Source organism: Haplochromis burtoni, unplaced genomic scaffold (assembly GCF_018398535.1).
Source record: "Haplochromis burtoni strain Fernald_Lab_line unplaced genomic scaffold, NCSU_Asbu1 Contig_352, whole genome shotgun sequence".
NCBI lineage: Eukaryota > Metazoa > Chordata > Actinopteri > Cichliformes > Cichlidae > Haplochromis > Haplochromis burtoni.
Genome location: NW_024582713.1, coordinates 58,070 through 78,494, shown reverse-complemented (window position 1 = coordinate 78,494; position 20,425 = coordinate 58,070). Strand labels below are relative to the sequence as shown.

The window sequence follows — 20,425 nt, the reverse complement described above, 5'->3', positions numbered from 1 at the left end:
TGTGTGTGTGTGTCGTGGCTGGGCGTTGGGCTGCTCCGGGCCACATCAGCTCAAGCTCCACTGGCTCTGTTTGTGTGCGTACATGTGTTTGTGTTTTCGAGTGTGCCACTCTGTCTCATTCTGTCTCTTTTTGTGTGTTCATTAGTGTGTGTGTGTGTGTGTGTGTATCTATGTTTGAGTGTGTATGTGTGCATGCATAAGTCCACCTCTTTCTGTTTGCACGCTCTGCAGTGGCCCATGAGAACGCCTCATACAATATTCAGCTTGGTGAGCCTCTTGGTTGTGTCAGCTTCTGTGTGTGTGTGTGTTTGTGTGTGTGTGTGTGTCCTACATGGGAGCTTCCTTCCTATACCGGCCTTTATACTGCCCGCCACCCATTCTCTTCATAAGCCAGGAGGCATTAAGCAACATTCGCCAGCATTTGTCCTCAACTGTCCCCTTCCACAGATGTACTGCATTAAACACCACCTTGTTGGGCAGGTATCAGTGTCGTTTGCCCCTGACATTTTCCATGAATTCTTGCTATTTCACATTACCAGTAGAGTAGCATGAATCATTTCAGTATTAAAAATAAAAACCCTCAGAACCTTTTTCAGAATACGTTATATAGTGTACTGCTAATAGCTGCACAAAATAGCAATTAAGTAAAACTGCAGCTTATTTAAATGTGTCTTTGTCACTTTTTGTATGGGAAACCTAAATCTCCAAGGTAATGAGTAAATACAACCATTGCATAAACGTAGTGGAGGGAAATGTGTAATATTTAGCTCCAAAACAGGTTGTTGAAAAGCAGAACCATTGACAGCTGTTAAGGAGCTGATATTCTGCATTAGCTGGAAATTGGAAAACATTTGGCTGACAAAACATTTGAAAAAAAAAAAAAGATGATGCAACACAGTGGTAAACATGCCCCTGGTCCTACGTTTTTAAAGCATTTTTGCTGGCATAAAATTCAAAATGAACATCACTGACAATAGAGTTTCTCAGTTTAGTTTAGTTTTTACTTTTTTAAATCACTTACAGGCTTTTAATCATTTGCAAATCATTGAATTTTGTTTCACACAGTGTAATCACCTTTTTGGAAGCAGAGTTATTGTAAACATTTGTCCGTAGGGAACAGTGTATTTGTTGGGGACTTGTTGGCAGATAAATACACGCTGGGTGCTCAAGTTAGGAATGTCTAAGTAGAATTTGGTCAAAAGAAAGTACTCAACAGTGTCTGTGTTTGTGGCAATGAAAGGAAAAGTTCCCCAGTACAAATGTGTGGTTTGCTGAAAGTTTTTGGATAAACAATGGAGCTTTGTGACACAGCGAAATAAGATAGATCTGGCTTTGGATGCCCTCAAAGTACTTGTTACTAGAATGAATATAGTGTTGGTTGTTGACTGTAACAAAAATAAAGAAGATCATCACATGTATCCTTTTAATAACTCAGTTTTGACTAAGATTTCATTAGATATTTTCTTGGCAAGTTATAAGGGAGAAGAGCCCAATGTCTTTACTTCTCTGAAGGGCTCTTACTGTGAAACACTAGCAGGAATTATTTAGTTTTATTAAATAATTGCTGTAAAGAAATGCAGAAAATTTGCAAAGTAAAAATGACCTAAATCTGTTAACATGTTCTTGTCCAAAAGAGAACCGCCGTTTAAACAGCTTGAACAGACTTGTGAATATTGTAAAATACTTTCTATCTCCATGTGTAATAAATGATAATTATCATTTTGTACATTTAAATGCCGCAACTGTGACTGGACGTGCGTTACAGAAATGCTAGACATAGAGGGTGAGGGGCTTTCAGTGGCGCCCTGTACAGTCGAACAGTCAGTGTGACAAGATTGGCGAATTATACAATAATTATTAAAGATTATCTGCACTGGCACATGGTGTAGCATCGCTGGTCAAGGACAGAGCTGAGACATACCGAGTGACGGAGAGTGAGGGAGAGGGAGAAGAGAGAGGGGATAATTGGATAGTCTCAAAATGTGCCCATTTGCTGCTCTGCCTCTGCAAGTGCTTTTGAGTATAAATTATGAAGTGTGGATATAGTCACGCAGGCACACGCAAACTGATACGTGCACGTGCGTACACAGTCTATGCTTCGTGTATGTTGCTCTGTCTATGCTGTACATGCATGCACCTCTGGCCCTAAATGCCTAGATGCACTTAAGTTCATATTGAGGTGTGTATATGGGTGTGGGTGTGTGGACTCTATTCATCACACAGTTAGACATTCCTTCACTTCAGTGCAAGCTTGAGAGGCTGTGCATATGCACACACAGCCTCTCTCTGAGATGCACGTGCTGCTTGAAAGTGTGTGTGGGCAGCCTGCCTCTCCTGTCAGAATGTGTTAATCCGCTTGACTGCAGATCCCAATCAGGGCAAAGAAGGGAAGTGAGCGAGAGACAGAGGGAACACAAGCGAGCGCAATGCTAAAAGAGTGGGGATGAATAGCTGAGGAGAGAAAGCAAGATGGGCGGAGAAGGGGGATGCCCTTTTTCCTTTAAGCGGCTCAGGGAAGACAGATCTCACCAAGAGCTTCAATGCTCGTGCTTAAGGACTTTGGGCACCGCCCTGATCCTCCTGGGCTGCAGCCAGGGGAGACTCACATATTGCGAAACATTACTTGTCAGTATTTTCCTACTAAGCAACAGATTGAGTTTGTTGCTACAATAGCCCTAGCGCTTCAAACAAATAGTATACAACCCCAGATTACCCCACATAGTGCACACTGAGAAATTCACCCCTCTGCAGAGTTGCATGCCCACTTCTCCTCTGACGTCCTCTCGCAGAAAGCTGATGCCTGTGTTGTCCCGTAGATGCTCCTCATATAATCCTTCTTTGCTGTCTGAACTCTGTGGTCCTCCTGCTAAGACCTGCCATGCCCAAGGTCCTAATCTGGAGTAGAAGAGGTCATAGGAAGGTTTATTGGTGCTTACATTAGTGGTCACCACTCTTACTGGGATTTGTTTCTTCCAAGTTTCTGAATCACAAAACTTGTGTGAAAGGCCCAAAGCTCAACCATAATTAGGATTTTTGGATTTATTTATTTGTTTTACGTTACAAGTAGAATTGTAATGTGTTCTCCCTTTTAAATTAGATTTTTTGGGGGGTTTGTGACCTGATACATTCACACAACTTGATTTGAAACCAAGATATAAACTTGTCTTATGTTTAGTCATTGCCTCAAAATTATTCAAATGTATTTCTTATTATTACTTCACTGTTTTTTGCAGTTGAACTTCAAGGTTAAGGAATGCAATACAATGCCTTCAGTTATGGTCAGTATTATACCACACATTCACAGCATTGTGTTCAGAACAGAGATCCTGACCTTATGAAATAATTAACAGCCCTGTGCTGAAAAGGGGCCAAGATTTCATTAAAACAATATTAAGTACTGGAAGTCCTTGATTATAAAATATGTGACTCACTCCCAGAATGAGGCGTGTTATGGAGATTCTGAATGAGGAACACGTACTCCTAGAGGGCAGAAAAATAGGCTTCGAAATATTTTGTTTAGTTGTCATTAGTGTAGGCGGTCATGTATCAATAAGACTGATTGGCTTACAGGTCATCTGTTGTTGACGTAGGGCATCATGCACGATCAGCTTCCTCTGATACATAGCAAACCATCCAGAGGCCTCTTGAGGGCTAAGTGAGAGAAGTCCATTATTTTCATGGACAAATAATTCCAGTGAGAGCTGGAGGGGTAATGGCTGTTTATGCAGTGATGGTTTTTAATAAACTAAATGGTTAGAAATTAAAGGAAGTCTACAAGTCATAAACTAAACTTTGTCCAAATGTTTAAATGATTATTTCAACCTAACTTCCTGAATTTTATACTTTAATTAGAAAAAACCCCACTTACTTAGACCATCACAATGCATAACATATAGTTGAGTTTTCATTTACATTTTCATGTTAAATACGCTTTTGACCCTGAAATTAATGCATAATTAATACTTCACACAGGGGAGCACTAGGAACAGGAAGCATAATTAATCTAAATACAAAAGTGACAGAGAGCAGGACGAGGAAATGCATTTACGTTCTTTTCTGTTTTATTTTATTTTATTTATTGATTTTCTGTTTTAACAAGGCGTTCAAAAAAATACATTCTGAACCCGCACGATAGCGAGTGTGTGTTTTTTGTGGGCAGCGAGGACATGACTTCCTCACGTCTCACGGCTTGGCAGGTTACTGACATGAGAAACAACAAGTGCTGATCTATAATACAACATCTGAGGAGCCTGGCAGCCACTGCTGTGCTGAGACTGTGGATATGATGCCCCAAATGACTGACTGTAGGGGGCTGCATGCGTGAGAGAGGGAGAGACTTTCTTCTGCATTTCTGTATTTGACAAGCCACAATGGGAGGTGACATTACAGTTTGCTTTGCACTTACCAGGCCTAGACAGCAGGGACTCTGCCTGCTACCTAAGTACTTTTGGGACCATATAACCTGCACCGTCATAGTCCAAAAGAAAGCCTAACAATAAACAGCACATACTGTACCGGGCAAATAAAAGTGTTAGACAGTGAGATTAGAAAACTATAATAATAATCAGTTAAAGGAAAGATTTTTACATGTCTCTGTTAATATTCTGTTTATCCTTCATGTTCATGTTTGTCACTAAAACATCCCTTCCTAATATACTTCTGTTAGAAGTGATGAAGAACAAAATCCAGTCTTTGGTTCCTGAATAGATTTCGAAATTCATCCAGTCAAGTGGCCACCTTCCTTTTACATAGATTTTGATTCTGTGCTGACCTGCAGCGCAGCAACACTGAGTCAAAGTGGGAATTTGGTACTCGTATGTAAAGTAAATGCCACTTTAGAAGTCAGTTGTATTTTTATCTGTCTTATTTGCCTTCATAGCACTGAAATCGGTTTGTAATTCCCAGATAAATTTTTCTAATGAGGAGTGATCAGTGGCCTTATTAACACCAGACAATAGTTTGGTGACTCCCATCCTTTAACTTTAGTTAAAGTACAGTACAAATCAGTGATTAGTCCGACCCTCCTTTGTTCTTAAAGCAGTTGTGATTGTTCCAGTTGTTTTGGAGGACTAGCCAAAGTTTCTGTGGATTACAGCTGATTCCAAGTTAACTTGATGATGTTGAGATTAGGTTTGTGTAGAGGTTACGCTATCAGTTGCAAGACTCTTTGTTCTTCTTGATAACAAAGATAGGTTTCATGGTCTTTTTGCCATGTTGAACAATTACTTTATCATAGATAAGAATTTAAACATCTAAAGTGGCTAAACAGGAAAACTGTGCAAGCGGTGCTGTTCGGCAGTTTCATATCTGGGCCTTCCCACCTCCCAAAGTGTCCTTGGGCAAGTCACAGAGCCCAGAGTTGCTTTCAGAGGCAGTGTGTGTATCTGTTAAACTTATACATGGCTAGATATGGTGACACCCAAACACACATGTATGTTTTAGGTAAAGGTCTGTTTTTCTGGCACCTTCCAAATGAATGTGACGATAAAGAGGCAAAAGTGAGAAAAATAAAAGGAAATGCAAAAAACCAGGAAGGGAACCTGATACACTCAAAGTATTATTGCCACTGTTATCAAACGTCAAATACTGACACTATGCATGCAGTCGTACAGTGACTTTCACTCACGACTTAGACACATAGAGGCTTCAAACACATTTTCAGAGTAAGGGATAAAAGGTTGGAGCAGGAAAGAGAGAGGAAAAGGGAAGGAAATTATGATGGGAAAAGCTCTGGGAACAAGAGACCGGGCAAAAGAGGAGTGGAAAAGAAACTGAAACAGAGGAGAGAATGAAGGTTGATGAGAGGAAATGAGCGACTGGGGAGTATTGCGTATGGAGACATTTCAAGGAAGCAATGGCGAGAGATGTTAAGGGTGGAAAAACACAGAAGGACAAGTGCGAGAGTTTGCACTTGCACTGTGAGCGAGCGAGAGCTACGTTAAAGGTGGTGGGCTGAGAGATGAGAGGCCGAGAGAAAGACAAAAAGAGACAGGACAAAGCAGCAGCAGCGTTTCATGGAGAGCTGGAAACAGAGGGCGGGCGGACAGGCGGGTGGGCGAGCGAGCGAGCCAGAGGGGAACGAAGAGAGTGAGGTGTGGGCGGGGCTTGCGAGCAGTCATAGCCAGTTAGAGGCTGGCGTGGTGCTCTGCAGGGTGAATCTTACCCTGGCAACACAATAGAGCGAGAGAGCGAGAGGGAAAGTGGGAGAGAGGGAGACAGCGGACAGGTGAACAGATGGCTGACTGAGAGACAAGCTGATCAGTGCACAACAGAGGGGTGTGTGTGAGTGTGAGCGAAAGAGAGAATGTGAATGTAATGCAATGTAACACAAAATGTTCAGTCTGAGAGAGAGTGGGAAAACAAACAAAGAAAGTGAGAGAGAGTGAGAGAGGGGGAAAGATGCCCATGTTTACACTGTAATGTTCACAAAATATCAGTGGAGTTTACATGAGAGAAAGACAGAGAGGCAAGCCTGTGATGTCCAAAAAATATCAAGTGTGTGTGAAAGCAAGTAGAGACAGTGTGAGAAGGAAGCCTACTGTACGTCTGTTTGCATCCATATGTCAGTGTGTCCATTAGGATTGTTGCTTTTTATATGAATTTGAAAGTGTCAGATGGAGAGGAAACAAAGGAATATTTGACCAGTGGTGATCCGTTCAGATTTTTGATTTATGGGTCGGGCGTTTTGTACTTCAGTGGAACTGAAATGCAGTGTCATTCTGACCTTATTCCATGGCCTGCTTCTTTGGCAGAAAATAGAGTAAGCTAGCAATCTCAGTGGATAATTACGGCCTCAAATTAGGAAAAGCAATAAGCAGAAGCATTTAGACTTCAGTACTACGTGCTGAAGAAGTTACAGATGAAGGTAAGTTTGTATGCCAACTAACTGGTGAATCTATTGCCACGATGGCATAAAGACAATGAAAATGAATGAACACTGTCCTTATTGGAAGCATTAGTGGAAGCATTGTAAGAAATGTTTTTATTGTCCTTTGGGGGAAATGATGTTTGTGTCAGAGTTAATAACACATGGCGCCTTAATAGCATATGCATGATAGCTGCATCTTTATGACAAATAATGCCAGATTTAATCAAGTACAGAAATTCAAATGAATCACACTTAAAATGGGACGATTTTAAGAAGATCGAGGGCATTTAGGGAATTTTGTCCAAACCTCAAAGACAGTTGCATGTTTGGTCTTATTGTCATTATTTTTGTTCTTATTATTAAAAAAAAAAGAAAAGTATATGATCACCAAATCCATTTGTATTTTGGCCCTGTTCATCATATCAACTCTAATGAGGACTGATATTTGATGACGTTTTGGTCGCAGATCTATGAAAGTAGGATCAAGGTTTAATTGAACTAAAGCTTAAATTGAAGGAGATTAATTTTTTGGTTGGTGTAGCCATCTACCTTTAAATTAGGCTTAGGAAATGCAAAACTGGAACTTTGTCTCTCCTCACAAGTATCCAAGTACAAATGTGTGTCACTACATGTGAACAGTGCACCAACATGGCTCCAGTGTCATCACAGTTTTGTTTGCAGGCTCTTTATCTCTTTGTGTTCTGACAGTCAGGGCAGGAGGTCCACGCTTCTATCACGTCCTCCACACAGCCCTCTGTCACATGCCGTCATTGTCAAGTTGAAAGTTGTTCTATTTTTATTTATTTTATGTAGTTCTTTTATTCTCTCAATTTTTAGGTCAGTGCGCACACACATCTGCCTCAGCAGAGTGTGTTTTCTATGAACTGTGCGCAACAAAGCGCATGGTGGCTGCTCCTGTGTGTGAAATTTACATTAAGCTGCAGATCAGAGCACTTACTTGTTCTGGTGAGAGTTAACAGCTGAATCAGGAGACTGTCTCCATGTTGGAACAAATCTTTCTAATAACCCGTTTCTGTGGGTAGATAAAAAAGCAGCTTTGACACTGCGATAATAATAATGGCTTTGGTTTTTAATGAGATTCATATCAAAGAGCAGTATTGTTATTAACACTGAAAGTCTTTTTACCCTTACATCTAAATGGCATCATTACCCTCTTGCCCTCACCTGTTTTTAGGATTTCAGGCTAATACATCAAAAATGAAAAGAATCTCTGTCTCTTCCTCCTCGGGGTTTAGTCTGGAGCTCTCGATACAACGACTTCCCGCCAGCTTCACTTTAGAGGCTGAATTGCATGCAGTTGAATCATTCTCACTTAACAATGATTGTGTGCTGTGCACTCATGTAACACATGGTTAGGTTTTAATCAGACCGCCACTAGACTATAGTCGCACCTGACACGGCAAGTGCTTGTTAATTAAAGAAAGTAAAGGGTGCATGAGATATTGAATATAATATCTGTTGGGTGATACATGTAACAGTGCCCTGCATTATATGTTGTGTGTAATTGAATGTCAAAAGATGCCAGTGGTTTTATTTGTTTTACATACTGAACTACAAATTAGGTAGACTACATGTTTTTGTTCAACCCCCAAATTACACTTACATATGAAAAAGGACTGTTTCACAATACTGTGGAAAAACTATGCCCAACCCTATGATTCAGTAGCTTGTAGAGCCATTCCTAGCAGCAGTAACTTGAAGTAATCACTTTCCGTGTGACTATGATTCTCTCACATCGTTGTGGAGGAATTCTGGCCCACTCTTTTTTCCAGTGTTCCTTGGGTTCATTCAGGTACGAAGGCATTTGTTTATTCACACCTTTCAATGAGGTTCCATCACAGCATTTCAGTGAGCTTGAGGTCTGGTTTTACTGCACCATCGAGACACCAGATTTGCTGGTGTACTTGGAATCATTGTTCTGTTGCATGACCCAGTTCTAGCTGTTTAATCATAGTCGACTCAATCACTGAAAAATGCCCTGGTCCCATATCTGCAGAACAAGCCAGAATCATCACTGTTAGTATTTGCTCTGTGTTCATATGCTGTGTTTGGTTTTCTACAAATGTGGTGCAATTTGGCCAAACATCTCCACACCTAAGTTTTCTCCCAGCAGCCCTTCAAAACCAACCATAATCATTCAGTGTCTTTGTAATTGTAAAGTCGTGACTTTGGCCTGTAGACTCTGAGATGTAGCTCTTGTTGTTCTCTGTGCTTTGCACGGTCTCACTTTGGGGGGAATTCGCTGGGATGCTCAAATCTGTATGCCTGCTTTTATAGAGGTGCTCACACTTGCTGATGATCATCTAATCAAGCACATATGATTAGCAGCACCTTAATCTCATAATACCAATGGAAGCAATAAGAGCTTACTTAGTTTTTCACTTTTTTCACATGACTGCACATTTCAGTTAATACTAGAAACTAGATTTACGAGCTTTTAAAGAAATTCTTTTCCTGTGATTGCTTGTTCATTAAACAGCCACTTTCCTATGACTTAATGATGCTTCTTTTTTGTAAGACACTGAAGGTCATTTGATAATTCTTGAAAACAGTTGATTTCTACAGAGTGCTGCTTAAAATATAGTGCTTCGCAGACAGATGCCCCCTCCCCTCCTTTTTCTTTTTCTTTTTTTTTATTCAATAAAAAAATGTTTTGGATGGAATGACTTGCTGGAGTGAGAACTAGAGTCTTTTTTCTTCTTTTCTTTTTTTTGGCCATGGTTATAGTCTATTTTTCCTTTGGGATAGATTTCAAGGCGAGGGATTTCTTTCTTTTCGCACCACTCAAGGCTAAAGCTTGTATTTGGACCACAGTAGGATCTCCAGCTCCAGTTTAAGATCCATTTTGCTACGAGGATCTCTCTGCTTGGCTCTGTGGTCAAGGGCCCACCAGGCAAAGCTACTTAACAGCAAATCTTGTTTAGCACAATCCTCTCAAAATAAGAGCCTCTTTATCTCCCTCTCTCGCCCGTCGGTCTCCCTCTTCCATTTCTCGCCCTTTCCAAAGTGTGCGAACACTGACGCAACCTGTCTGCCGTTAGCTGAAGTGCTAATACCAGCACATGCTTCCTAGCTCACCCTTTACCCTTTTGCTTTACTTTACCACATTCCTCAGTGCAAAGCTTCACACCAATTACTAACACTGTTGATTAGCCAACGTGTGCACAAGTGTGATGCCTCGCTGTATCTTCTGACATGCACATAGTTTATTGGCCTTGTTCTCTCAGACCACATCCTCCGATTTGAAAGCTTTCTGCGGTTGGAATAAGACTCAGTAGTTTTTCAGCCCTTTAAACCATAACTTCCTGAGTGCACCTGCTGGATAAGCAAGTACAGTTTCTTCCTTAATAACTTGCTTTCAGGTGGGTGGCAGATGTTACGAACTTTGACCTCACAAATCGACAGAGGATTTTCAAAGGTTGAAGTTGAGAATGTGTGTTCTGTAAGACAGCTTTTCTGCTCACAGAAGGTGCCGCAAGGGAAAAAAAGACAAACTCTTTTTATGTCATCATCAGGGTCAAATTGTTCAATCTGACCTTAGCTGGCTCATGTTTATACAATGAATAGCGTAGGAGTCAGCACATTTTATGCAATCAAGATGTTCATTTGTGTTTGAGAAATGAAAATCTTTCACTGTGTGCTAATTCCAATATGTGCATGGAAAAATGAAATGTAAATGTGCTTCCTTCTCCTCCTCTACCCCTCTTTAACCGCTTCAGACGTTGCGAAAGAAAGGCTTTAACGGTTGCAACAGCCCTGAGCCCGACGGCGACGACTCCATCGACCAAAGCCCGCTAAATGACCGCAAGACCGAGGACCTGGACAGCCTCTTCAAGCGCTACGGCGTGAGTACAATCACATTTTTGTCACCTTATCTAACCTACCCTTTTCTTCTTCTCCCTTTTTTCTCTACTTTCCTCTCTCTCTCTTTCTCTCTCTCTCTTTCTCTCTCCCTGTCTGCCTTCTCTTCTTTTGTTTGGGGATCGAAGGCTCTGAACAAGAAAGAGCACCGGGACTCTGAGAGCCCAGACCCCGAGGAGCCCTTCTCCCTCACCCCCCGCACTGAAGAGAAATACAAAAAAATTGACGAGGAGTTTGATAAAATGATGCAGAACTATAGGCTGTCAGTGAGTACCTCCCACCACTCTGCGTAACCCTGCCCCCTCTTCATGTTGGTACCTTGCTGCTGCCGCTGACCGGACAACCGGAGATTTCCGGCTGCTGATGGTGGCCTGACTACTCACAGAGCACTCGCCTTCACCATTCCCCACTCCTTTACCTTCTCTACTTCACCGCTTACCAATAGCACCTATCCCCATCCCCCAAATCACTACCCACAACCACCCCACCCCACTGATGGTGTGTGCTTCAGCAAGAAATAAGAGCAGCCAAGTTCATAAGGGAAGCCTCTTAAAAGTAAAATTTTAACTAATGTTCACCTTCATCATTAATTAATGGAATGGTATTATTTTTTTGTAAGAAAGCCTAAAGTTGTGTTTCCAATGTTGTTTGGTCTTTTCAACAACCAACACGAATATAATAACTTTAAAGTAACATAGCTCAGATAGACATAATTTATGGGGTACATGGAGAGTCATTTTCTGCAGTTAAATTTCCTAGGACTCATAAAGAAGACAAATAATATTCTTTTTTTGCTGTTTTGTTTTGTTTTTTGCAGTGCTGCGCATGTGTAAGACAGAAAGTGAACCTTAAAAAAGCAGCATGACACCAAATAGGGCATGCTAACTGTGATTATTCATCTGAAGTTACAGTCATCACAGTGAAGCACATTCTCAGGAGTATTATGGCTTTTAATACAATGTTTCTGATGCCTCTGCAAGTTCGCAAACGTACAAGAATAAACAACAGAGGGAGAGGAGCGATAACTAGGTCCCTGGTTCTCACAAAAGTTGGCATAGCAACTAATATTGCAAGGGGAAATCATGTTTTATGGTAATAATCAACACGTTTGGAGCATGCCTTCGAGCAGTCAGATTTTTTTTTTTTTGACTGAATGCACCAATTGTGTAATACTTAGCAACATTAAAGAAAGAGCGTTGCAATTTCAGATAGTCTGTATCCACCAGGGCTGTGTCTGTTTCTCAGATAACACATAGAAAGCCAGAGTGCAGTTGATAACCGGCTGTTATTAGCAGCATTACTGAGGTCACTTTAGTCCCAGTGTAGTCCTGTTCCTCCGATGGGCTCCTGACATTATCCAGGTTCTGCCTCCTGACTGGCGCTCTGCCAATCCCCTTTTACCGCTCTACTTCTTTGCCAATTTCTCTGTGATTCATTTTTTCCTCTCTGCTCAATAATGCCATTAATGTCACTTTAATGACTAGCACTTAATTTACAGCTCCTCTTCCTGTCTGCCGGCCCCCTGATTGGTCGCTTGGGATGGGACACAGTCACTTTGAGGTTCTGCAGAATAGTTAGGCAGCAGTTGTTTACTACAGTCACACCTTTGGTGTTACACCTTTATGGAGGGTGGAGGTGTTTTTCTTTTTTCTTATTGTTGTTCTTTACTGTATTAGGCTTGTTTTGTGGTATGCATGACTAGTCTCATAATCATGCTGTAATTGTAATTGTAATTGTTCATATGTTTATGAAAATAGGACTGTGAAAAGCAATATAATTATGAACAATGTATAATGTATGCATTGTCAGCTACATATCTATTTTACAGCTAGAGCGATGGAAAGACTATGCCTTCGCCTGGTTTTCAGTTTAAAGGCTTGAAACACACTATTTGTTAAATTAAAAGCAGTTTTATGGACAAAACTAGTATAAAAAACACACTGGAGGTTTGGAGGGAAGAAAAGGCTTTCTTCAAAATGACATCAAGTGCTAATGTTAATATTAATTTACTAAAATCTCACATACATCAGAGCATAATGGAGAAAATGAGCTGCCTCTCAGATTAATCAGCTCAGTGAATCTCTCCCCTCCTGATATCCACCCTGCCTCCATCAGCCTCTCTGTGCTGTGTGAGACAAATGGCTCTGAAAAGACTTTCTCAAAAGAGAAAACCACAGAAGAAGAAGAAGCGGATTCAATCTACTGCACTTAGAGAGCTACAGCTCTTGGCTCATGCCATTTGTATGCTAGCGTAACGCTGCTAGCAAATGACTCTAGCGACAAGCTGCCCTGACATCACTCTGCCCCTCGGTGTCCCAGTCAGCCTGCCTACCTGTCTGGTTTTCCAGCACACCTTTCACGGTCAACCAGTAATCAGAAACATGCAGCACCACCTGCCACTCCTCCCCTCAGCATCATAATCCCCAGCATGACAGATAGGGGCCGGGATATACAAGCTTAATCCCACTTGTACTCAAATACCTCCCAAGGTAGGAAGAGAGTGGTGAGGGAGAACGGGCAGGACACTTGGCTAAACGAGCCCCCAGCTAACGTATCTTTTCCTGTTAAACTGGCACTGTAGTAGGCAAGAGAAAAGAGCTTTGGGTTTTTGTTTTTTTTCTCCTAACCGGAGGGCCCCTGGTTTGATCCTTTTCTGGCTCTGAGATTCTGGGCCAGGAAATTGAATAAGAAATAGATTTCTGCCTTTTAACAACCACCTCCATGGTGCCTTTCAGCAAGAAGCTGAATGTTTTGTCTCCTGTATAAGCTTGGTATGAATGTCAAGTGAAACATGGTGTTATTGAAACTGCTGCACACTTAATCACATCTAATTTAGTTTTGAGATTAGTTTAGCTTTGAATTTCATGCCATGAAAGCATGAGGACTCTCAGCATCCCTATTAATAGTTTCTGTTAAGAGCTGCAAATAAAACAATTTTCAGTGAGAATCAGATGTTTTGGAGAAGGTGAGCCGTGAATCATTCAGCCTCTTTTTATTTATTTAGGATCAAATATCGGTGAAGTTGGAAAGAAATTAGAGTGAGGGGGGGCATAGAACTAAACAACTAAAGCTAATTTACTGGTCAACTGCTGGGACATCTAAAGGTCCGTCAAACACTTTTCCAATGTTGCATCTGTGTTCAGATCTGCAGCCTCTTACAAATACGATGCGACAATCCTACAGTTGAAAAAGGGGAAAAAAGAGAAAACTTTCAAAGGCTTTCAGGACAAGAGGGAGGAAAAGGGAAACTAGGCCATGAGTTTAATTCATTCTGATTTACCCTTGCATCCAGGAAACACACCCTTGTTGAGAGAGCTCCTCCAAGGGAAAATAGGTTAGCCTTCTCTCCCCTCTTTTTGTTCTCTTCACACAGAAGAGGCCTTAAGCTTCCTCACATGAGCCTCTGGAAAAGCTCCTAGTCAATTATTTACCTAACAGGTTCTTGTTATTTTTTTCTATGGTTCCCATCCTCTGTGCTAAATCCACAGGATGAGGAGCAGTACCCAGTTAACCCTCCTCTCTGCAATTAGGAGCAGCAGTGTTAAATGGAGTCAGAGTGGGCAGATGTAAATTCTCTTGTAATTTGCCAAAGACATGGATTAATTCTCAGTGTAGCACAGTGGAGAGCAGGGTCAAGACAAATTTAAAATTCATATTTACAGAATAAATGAAGAGGTTTTGGAGTTATGTCACCAATCTCCTAGCAACCAGAGGCTGATACAGATATGAAGGTCTTGTGGAATGGTGGCGAGCAGCAAACAGTCGATGGCTAAATGTATTACAAAGTACCAATAAAGAGACAGACAGCTGAAGAGGATTGTTTTTTAAGGTATGCATAGTACTCTTGAGTCATTTCTCATTTTTCATATTCAGTCAGGATAATAGGAAGTTGGTACAGAAACATGCAATTACAAGCTTGGAAGGCAATATCTGGTATAACTACCAAACTCTCTTACACAAGCTTTCTTAGAACTTCTTTAAGTAGTCGTCAGGAATGGTTCTCCAGGTTTCTTGAAGGACATTCAAAGCTCTTCTTTGAATGTTTTCTGCCTTTTGATTTCTGTTAGGGTGATCCCACACTGCTTCAGCAGTGTTTAGGTGTTTGGAGGCCAATCCTTGACTTATAGTGTTCTAGTGTACATTGTTCTATTCAGCTAGACGTTTACTGTAGATATATTCTACTGAAAAATAGTGATTTTACCAATCAGATGCTTTCTAGATTGTATTGCATGGTGGGTCATATTTTTTTGTGTTTCTTTAGTTGAAATTAAATCCAGCCCCAAACCATGATAGTGTCCACCATGTTTTACAGATGGCCGTACATGTAACTAACATACATTTGAAGCAAAGATTTTAAGTTTTGATTCATAAAAGCTGTGGCCACTGATTTTTCAGTCCAGTCCTCGTCTTATTTGCTATACCTCAGCTTTTTATCCCTCTTTTATCCTTTTTGCCCTACATGCAAAATTTTTGGTGAATCACCTTGTTTGTGAAAAAATGCTGTTTTATGCCTGCCAAATATATTATTTTTGAGAATCTTCTGTAGTTCAACTGTTAAATTTGGGAACAAATTATGTTTTTGCAAAAGACTGCTGATAGATGGTTGATTGATACAACACTGGTTCATACCTTGGCTTAACCTTGTGTTTGAATGATTCATAGGTCAGTTTAAAGTGGCTTAAACAATATTTATAATTATTATATTATTATTAAAAATTGACTCTGCTTCTAACGTCTAATTAGATTTTTTCAAATCCTATTTTTCATAATTCCAAATCACCACAAATATACCATTAAGGTCACATTGTCTTCAGTGATATTTTCTGTCCTGAGTGCTATTATTTATTGTCAATTTATTTAAAACCACAGTTCCATTATTCCAACTTTAAATCTGTAAATACAGACTGCAGTCCATCTTTCTCTCTCTCTCTAACCGTAGTTTAACTGTAGCTTAGTAAGTTTTAGACTTGATAAATGGGAAAGTAGAGCGTTTCAGGCTCAGGTAAAGGTGACAGTTTGATTGCTTTGTATTCTGTAAAAATGGCTGTCAGCAAAGACTCCAGCTCTGTCCTCTGTTTGTAGTTGTTCTCCCAGTAAGAAAAAATATATAATGAAATCTATTACTGAAAAGAAAAAAAAACATTCCCAAGCACTGTAGGGATAAACTCTTTCTGGATCCTTATGCTCTGCGTTCATACACCTCTGGCCCACTTTGGATTAACCCCACCTCTGTCCACCCTTTCCCATTTATCCATGCCCTTCCTTTACCTTCTGCTTGGCCTGTGTGCAGTGGTGCAATGCTGTTAGCCGTTCTCTTCACTCTCCCTGTTAGCCACTTACAGCTCTCTCTGTACAGCCTGCTTTGCAAACTTCCTCTTTGTAGGCTGAAGAGTGAATTTTACATTTCATGTATTTGGAAGATTTAATAAAGATTAGTCATTTTTCAAGGCTAACATAGCGAATAAATTGAAAGGTTTTTTGTGGAACTATAATTTGTTGTTTGTTTTATGAAAAAAGGGCCAGTTTTTACTCTGTTTAGACTTTGTGTGACGAAAAAAAAACCTAATTATAAAATAATGAATAAAGATGATTATTTTTGTTGTTGAGGTTTATATAAAAAGACCACTTTATTAGTTGGGAACAAGTTGTTTAGTTGTTTGAGGAAAACCTATGATCAAGTAACAATTTTTGAGATTTGACTGAATAAACTAGCACTTGGTTTGGTTTCAGTCCCATAACTCCCTTATTTTCGTGTGATCTCTAATGCAGTGCAGAGGGAAAAGAGGTAGAGATCAAGGGCAGGAAGGTGCCCTCGTCCTCCTTGATATTAAACTGGGTCCCAGGCAGTTTGAGTACAGTACAGTGCAGCGCTGGCCCACATTCTATATATAGAAGTCCTTATTTCAGATTGAGTTGGAACAGGGTGAAATGGGTCGGACTGCTGGACAACCCGAGGTCCTTGCCCCTGATTTTCCTTTTTTTTTTCTCTCTTTTTTTGCACTCGGGGACGTCTGGTCATCCACTTCATCAACTCAGGTGACGAGACTGATCATTTCTTTTTAAAAAAAAAAAAAAAAAGTGCAGTTGATACGTTTTTGAACAGAAAGGTGGACTGTCTTCAGGATTTTTGAGAACAAGAGTAATATTGTAAAGCCCATTTTGGTAGGCAAGCTCCTGCTGAATATTTCCTTAAATCCCCAGTGATGAGCACATGTCAGTTGGGGTGGTGGGATGCTGCTGGAATGTGACAAGCACGCTATGAAATGTCACCAATAACCCGATGCAATAACCTGCTGCTGCTGCGACAAGTTTTAACCTGGCATGAAAAGTGAAAGGCGAGACAGCTTTTTGGCCTTTTCACCAAGTCACCTTGCATGACAACTGAGTGAGTGAGTGTGCGCGTGTCTGCGTTTGGGTGCGTCTGTGTGTGTTTGAGATTTGATGTGTGTGTTTTTGGTTGTTTTGAAGAGTTTTATTTCCAAAACAAAATTGTGTTCTTTTAAAGCACAGTAGAAACAGCAAACATCAGACATGTCTGATACTTTTGAATTGATTTCCTGCCTCAAGAGTGAAGCTTGACAAACAAGCAAAGAATCAAAAAATCTTCACCGTGACAGAATACCAATGCAGTGTAGGTAGATTTCAGTTATTGAGGATCATTTTTAATATCTTACGGATATGATTTAAAAGTTATTACTAACTGCAAAGTTTTAGATCTGAAACATATGATATGATATTCAGAATTCATGGACTCCTGTTTATTGTTCATTACTTTAGCCATTAAGGCTAATGATGATAAATGATTTCTTTGAAAAACAAAGATCTACTTAAGAAGTTATTTTTGTGTCAGCATTTGAGCTTTTTGAATCTGATTTTCTTTAAACAGGTGAAAATATCTATCAGTGTAGGAAACAAATATTCCCAATGCTAATCAGTTTTTTGCAAATTTTTTTGTATACTATTTTTATTCTTGTGCACTGACCTGTTTTGGAATACAAAGCTCTAGTTTTGGGAAGAGTGATTTTTTCCCCCCCTCTGTATTTATTTATTTATTTATTAACTGTTTTTTAACTTTAAAAAGTGGAGACATCAGTCATTATGGAAGGATTAAAAGTTCCTTCTTCGTATGTATATTGGATGTACAATAAAATTTACAATACAAACATTTTTCTTTAATTAAAATCAAATTTTGCAACAGCACTGAAAGCTGCCCAGCAGAGCAAAAGGAGACAGTCTTGAAGAGGAGCCAAATTCAAATCAGATAAAGTGTTTGGGGTAAAAAAAAAAATGCTACTTTTCAAGTAATTCTGAACTACTGAAATAATTCACTACTGTATTATTTCACAACAAATTGCCCTTTAAATGAAAAAGATATTTATCAAGGTGAAATAAGCTTGAAAGAATAGCTACAAATTCTTGAAACAATAATTAGCGTGCAATACAGAAGATGTTCCACTTGCGTTTCTTTTTATGTTGTTGCTTTAAAGTAGGACTCTCCTTTATCGTGTAACTTTTTAAAGTTTCGTTTTGGGAAGACTCTTCTCATTGTGATCGGTTTTATTGCTGCAGCTGTGTGTGTGTGTGTGTGTGTGTGTGTGTGTGTGTGTGTGTGTGACCTGCAGGCTTGTTTGCACTGCTGCTGATCACTAACTGATCACCTGTTCATTATTTTTTTTATAATATATAATTATATGTGAGGGTGGATAAACATGGCCACACTCTAATCTTTGCCCTCTTCCTGTCATTCCACCAGTCTACAGTCCCACAGCCCACCTTCTCCATGCCAGTCACCGTGCCAGTATCCAACCAGAACGCAGCGGCGGCCCTTCAGTTCAGTAACAACCCTTCCGGCGCCCTGGTCACCACCACCTCCTTTGTCACCTCCACCCTCACAGATCCCCGGCTCCTTTCCCCACAGCAACCCGCTCTGCAGAGAAACACCGTGTCGCCAGGGTTACCACAGCGGCCAGCCAGTGCAGGTGAGAAACAGCATGAACAAAATAAAATGCTCTGTTTTCTGTGTGGATTGATAATGTGAACTTATAATAATCATCTGAAACATCTTCTCATACATAAACTTCCAATTTTAATACCAGCAGCTGATTGATCGATCAACAGTGTAGGTTTTCAATTTGCAGTTCTAAACATTGATTGGGTTTTGTCAGTGAAGGATCCTCTGATGCTAGGCAACTGATGAATTTTACTTTTTTTGAAAACATCGACAGTTTTGAGATAGACTGAAGAACAAAGAAGACAAACTGACAAAATCTCAAAACTTCTTCAAAAGATAACTAAAGAAAAAAAGCCATTAGACTGCCACCCACACTGCTTGATTGACAAGTATTGGAGAAAACATGGAGACAATATTTAAAAAGAAAATGAACAGACTAGAAATTTCTGGCTACATTAAGTCTTTATAATATGATTTTATATATATATTTATTTTTTACATTTTAAAAAAAAAACTTTTAAAATCTCATATTTTGTTGTTTTCAGCTGCACCCACTAAAAACCTTTTCTTTTAGTGGCTGCAGCTTGCCACTGTTTCTCAAATGTGTGCATACACTAATCTAAATAATACCAGAAATACATCATTCTTAAAATTCTGCAATTCTTTGTTCAGTAAAATGGCCGATAACCATTTGACATTCAGTGTTCCAGCTTTTAATGCAGTTCAGTCGTAACCTTGTGTAACTTTAGAGTTCTGTAAAACCTGACAAGTGTAGTCATGTTCACTGTGAAAGCTCACACAAAGAGATTATCATATTTAATGACAGACAAAAATAAAATAAATGTTTTTTGAGGGGAAAACTGCAACAAAAGTAACAGTAACTGGAAAACCTTTTGACCACTGCAGCTGCCCCTGTGTCATAGAGTCCAAGTCAGATTGAACCTCTTAGAAAGACTCCGTGCAACCACGGTGTCATTATACATCTTCTTCTTCTTATCGGTGTGGTGCCAGTGCAGTTTCACAACCAGTTTTGCATTGCTGTCTTTGGAAATCAGCCCACATTTTGTCAGGTTTGATAACCGGTCATTATGCATTGTTACTCGAAGAATTTGAGGTGATTTCCATGGGTGTAAAATATGGCATACAGATTCTGTAGGCTGAATCTGCCAGACGTTGATGATTTCCCTTCTCTGCCGATGTTGATGATGGGGCGCGCCGGATTTGTGGTGCCGTGCTTCTGTGGGCTATTTAGTCTTGACAGTGCGAGAAACCAGTCGTACACTGGCACCAACGCCATGTCAGTGGAAAATGTTCTTAGTGTCGTTGGATGATGACAAAAATAGTTTGCCCTGAATTATGTCATTTTGAACATTTGAAATACAGTTTAGTGGTTTTTATTTATTTTGAGGGGAAACGTTATTGAACAAAGAGGTCTTTCAGACATTGCTGATTTCATTAAACAATCACTCAGTGTCAAGGATTTTGAAAAAGGACTTTCAGTAACTACATGACCTGCAAACTGTTGTAAATATGGGTCACGCCACATTGAATGTTAATTAGCAGCATCTGTCAACACTCTGTGTTATGCATATGAGGCTCAAATCCCCGTGTAAACCTGTGACTGGTGGTTCTCCGTCGATGTTTGGCCTACTTTCCGTACAGTTGATTTTTATCGGTTTTCAAATGTTTCGTTTTGACATTTAATAATTGTATTTTTTTTTTTC

General features: G+C 40.0%; 1 protein-coding gene across 12 annotated transcripts in view; it reads left to right on the top strand.

Moving 5' to 3' along the window:
- The window catches only part of mef2d (myocyte enhancer factor 2d), a 99,456-nt gene that overhangs the window by 49,764 nt on the left and 29,267 nt on the right, over positions 1–20,425 (top strand). For 9 of the 12 annotated variants that reach the window (XM_005944351.3, XM_005944352.3, XM_005944349.3 and 6 more), the window contains exons 4-5: positions 10,879–11,016; positions 18,504–18,729. In XM_005944351.3, coding sequence (XP_005944413.1) covers positions 10,879–11,016; positions 18,504–18,729 — 364 coding nt within the window. Of the gene's footprint in view, positions 1–10,608; positions 10,735–10,878; positions 11,017–18,503; positions 18,730–20,425 lie in introns of all 12 variants that reach the window. The other 3 variants (XM_005944353.3, XM_042228796.1, XM_005944358.3) reach the window with 1 other exon arrangement.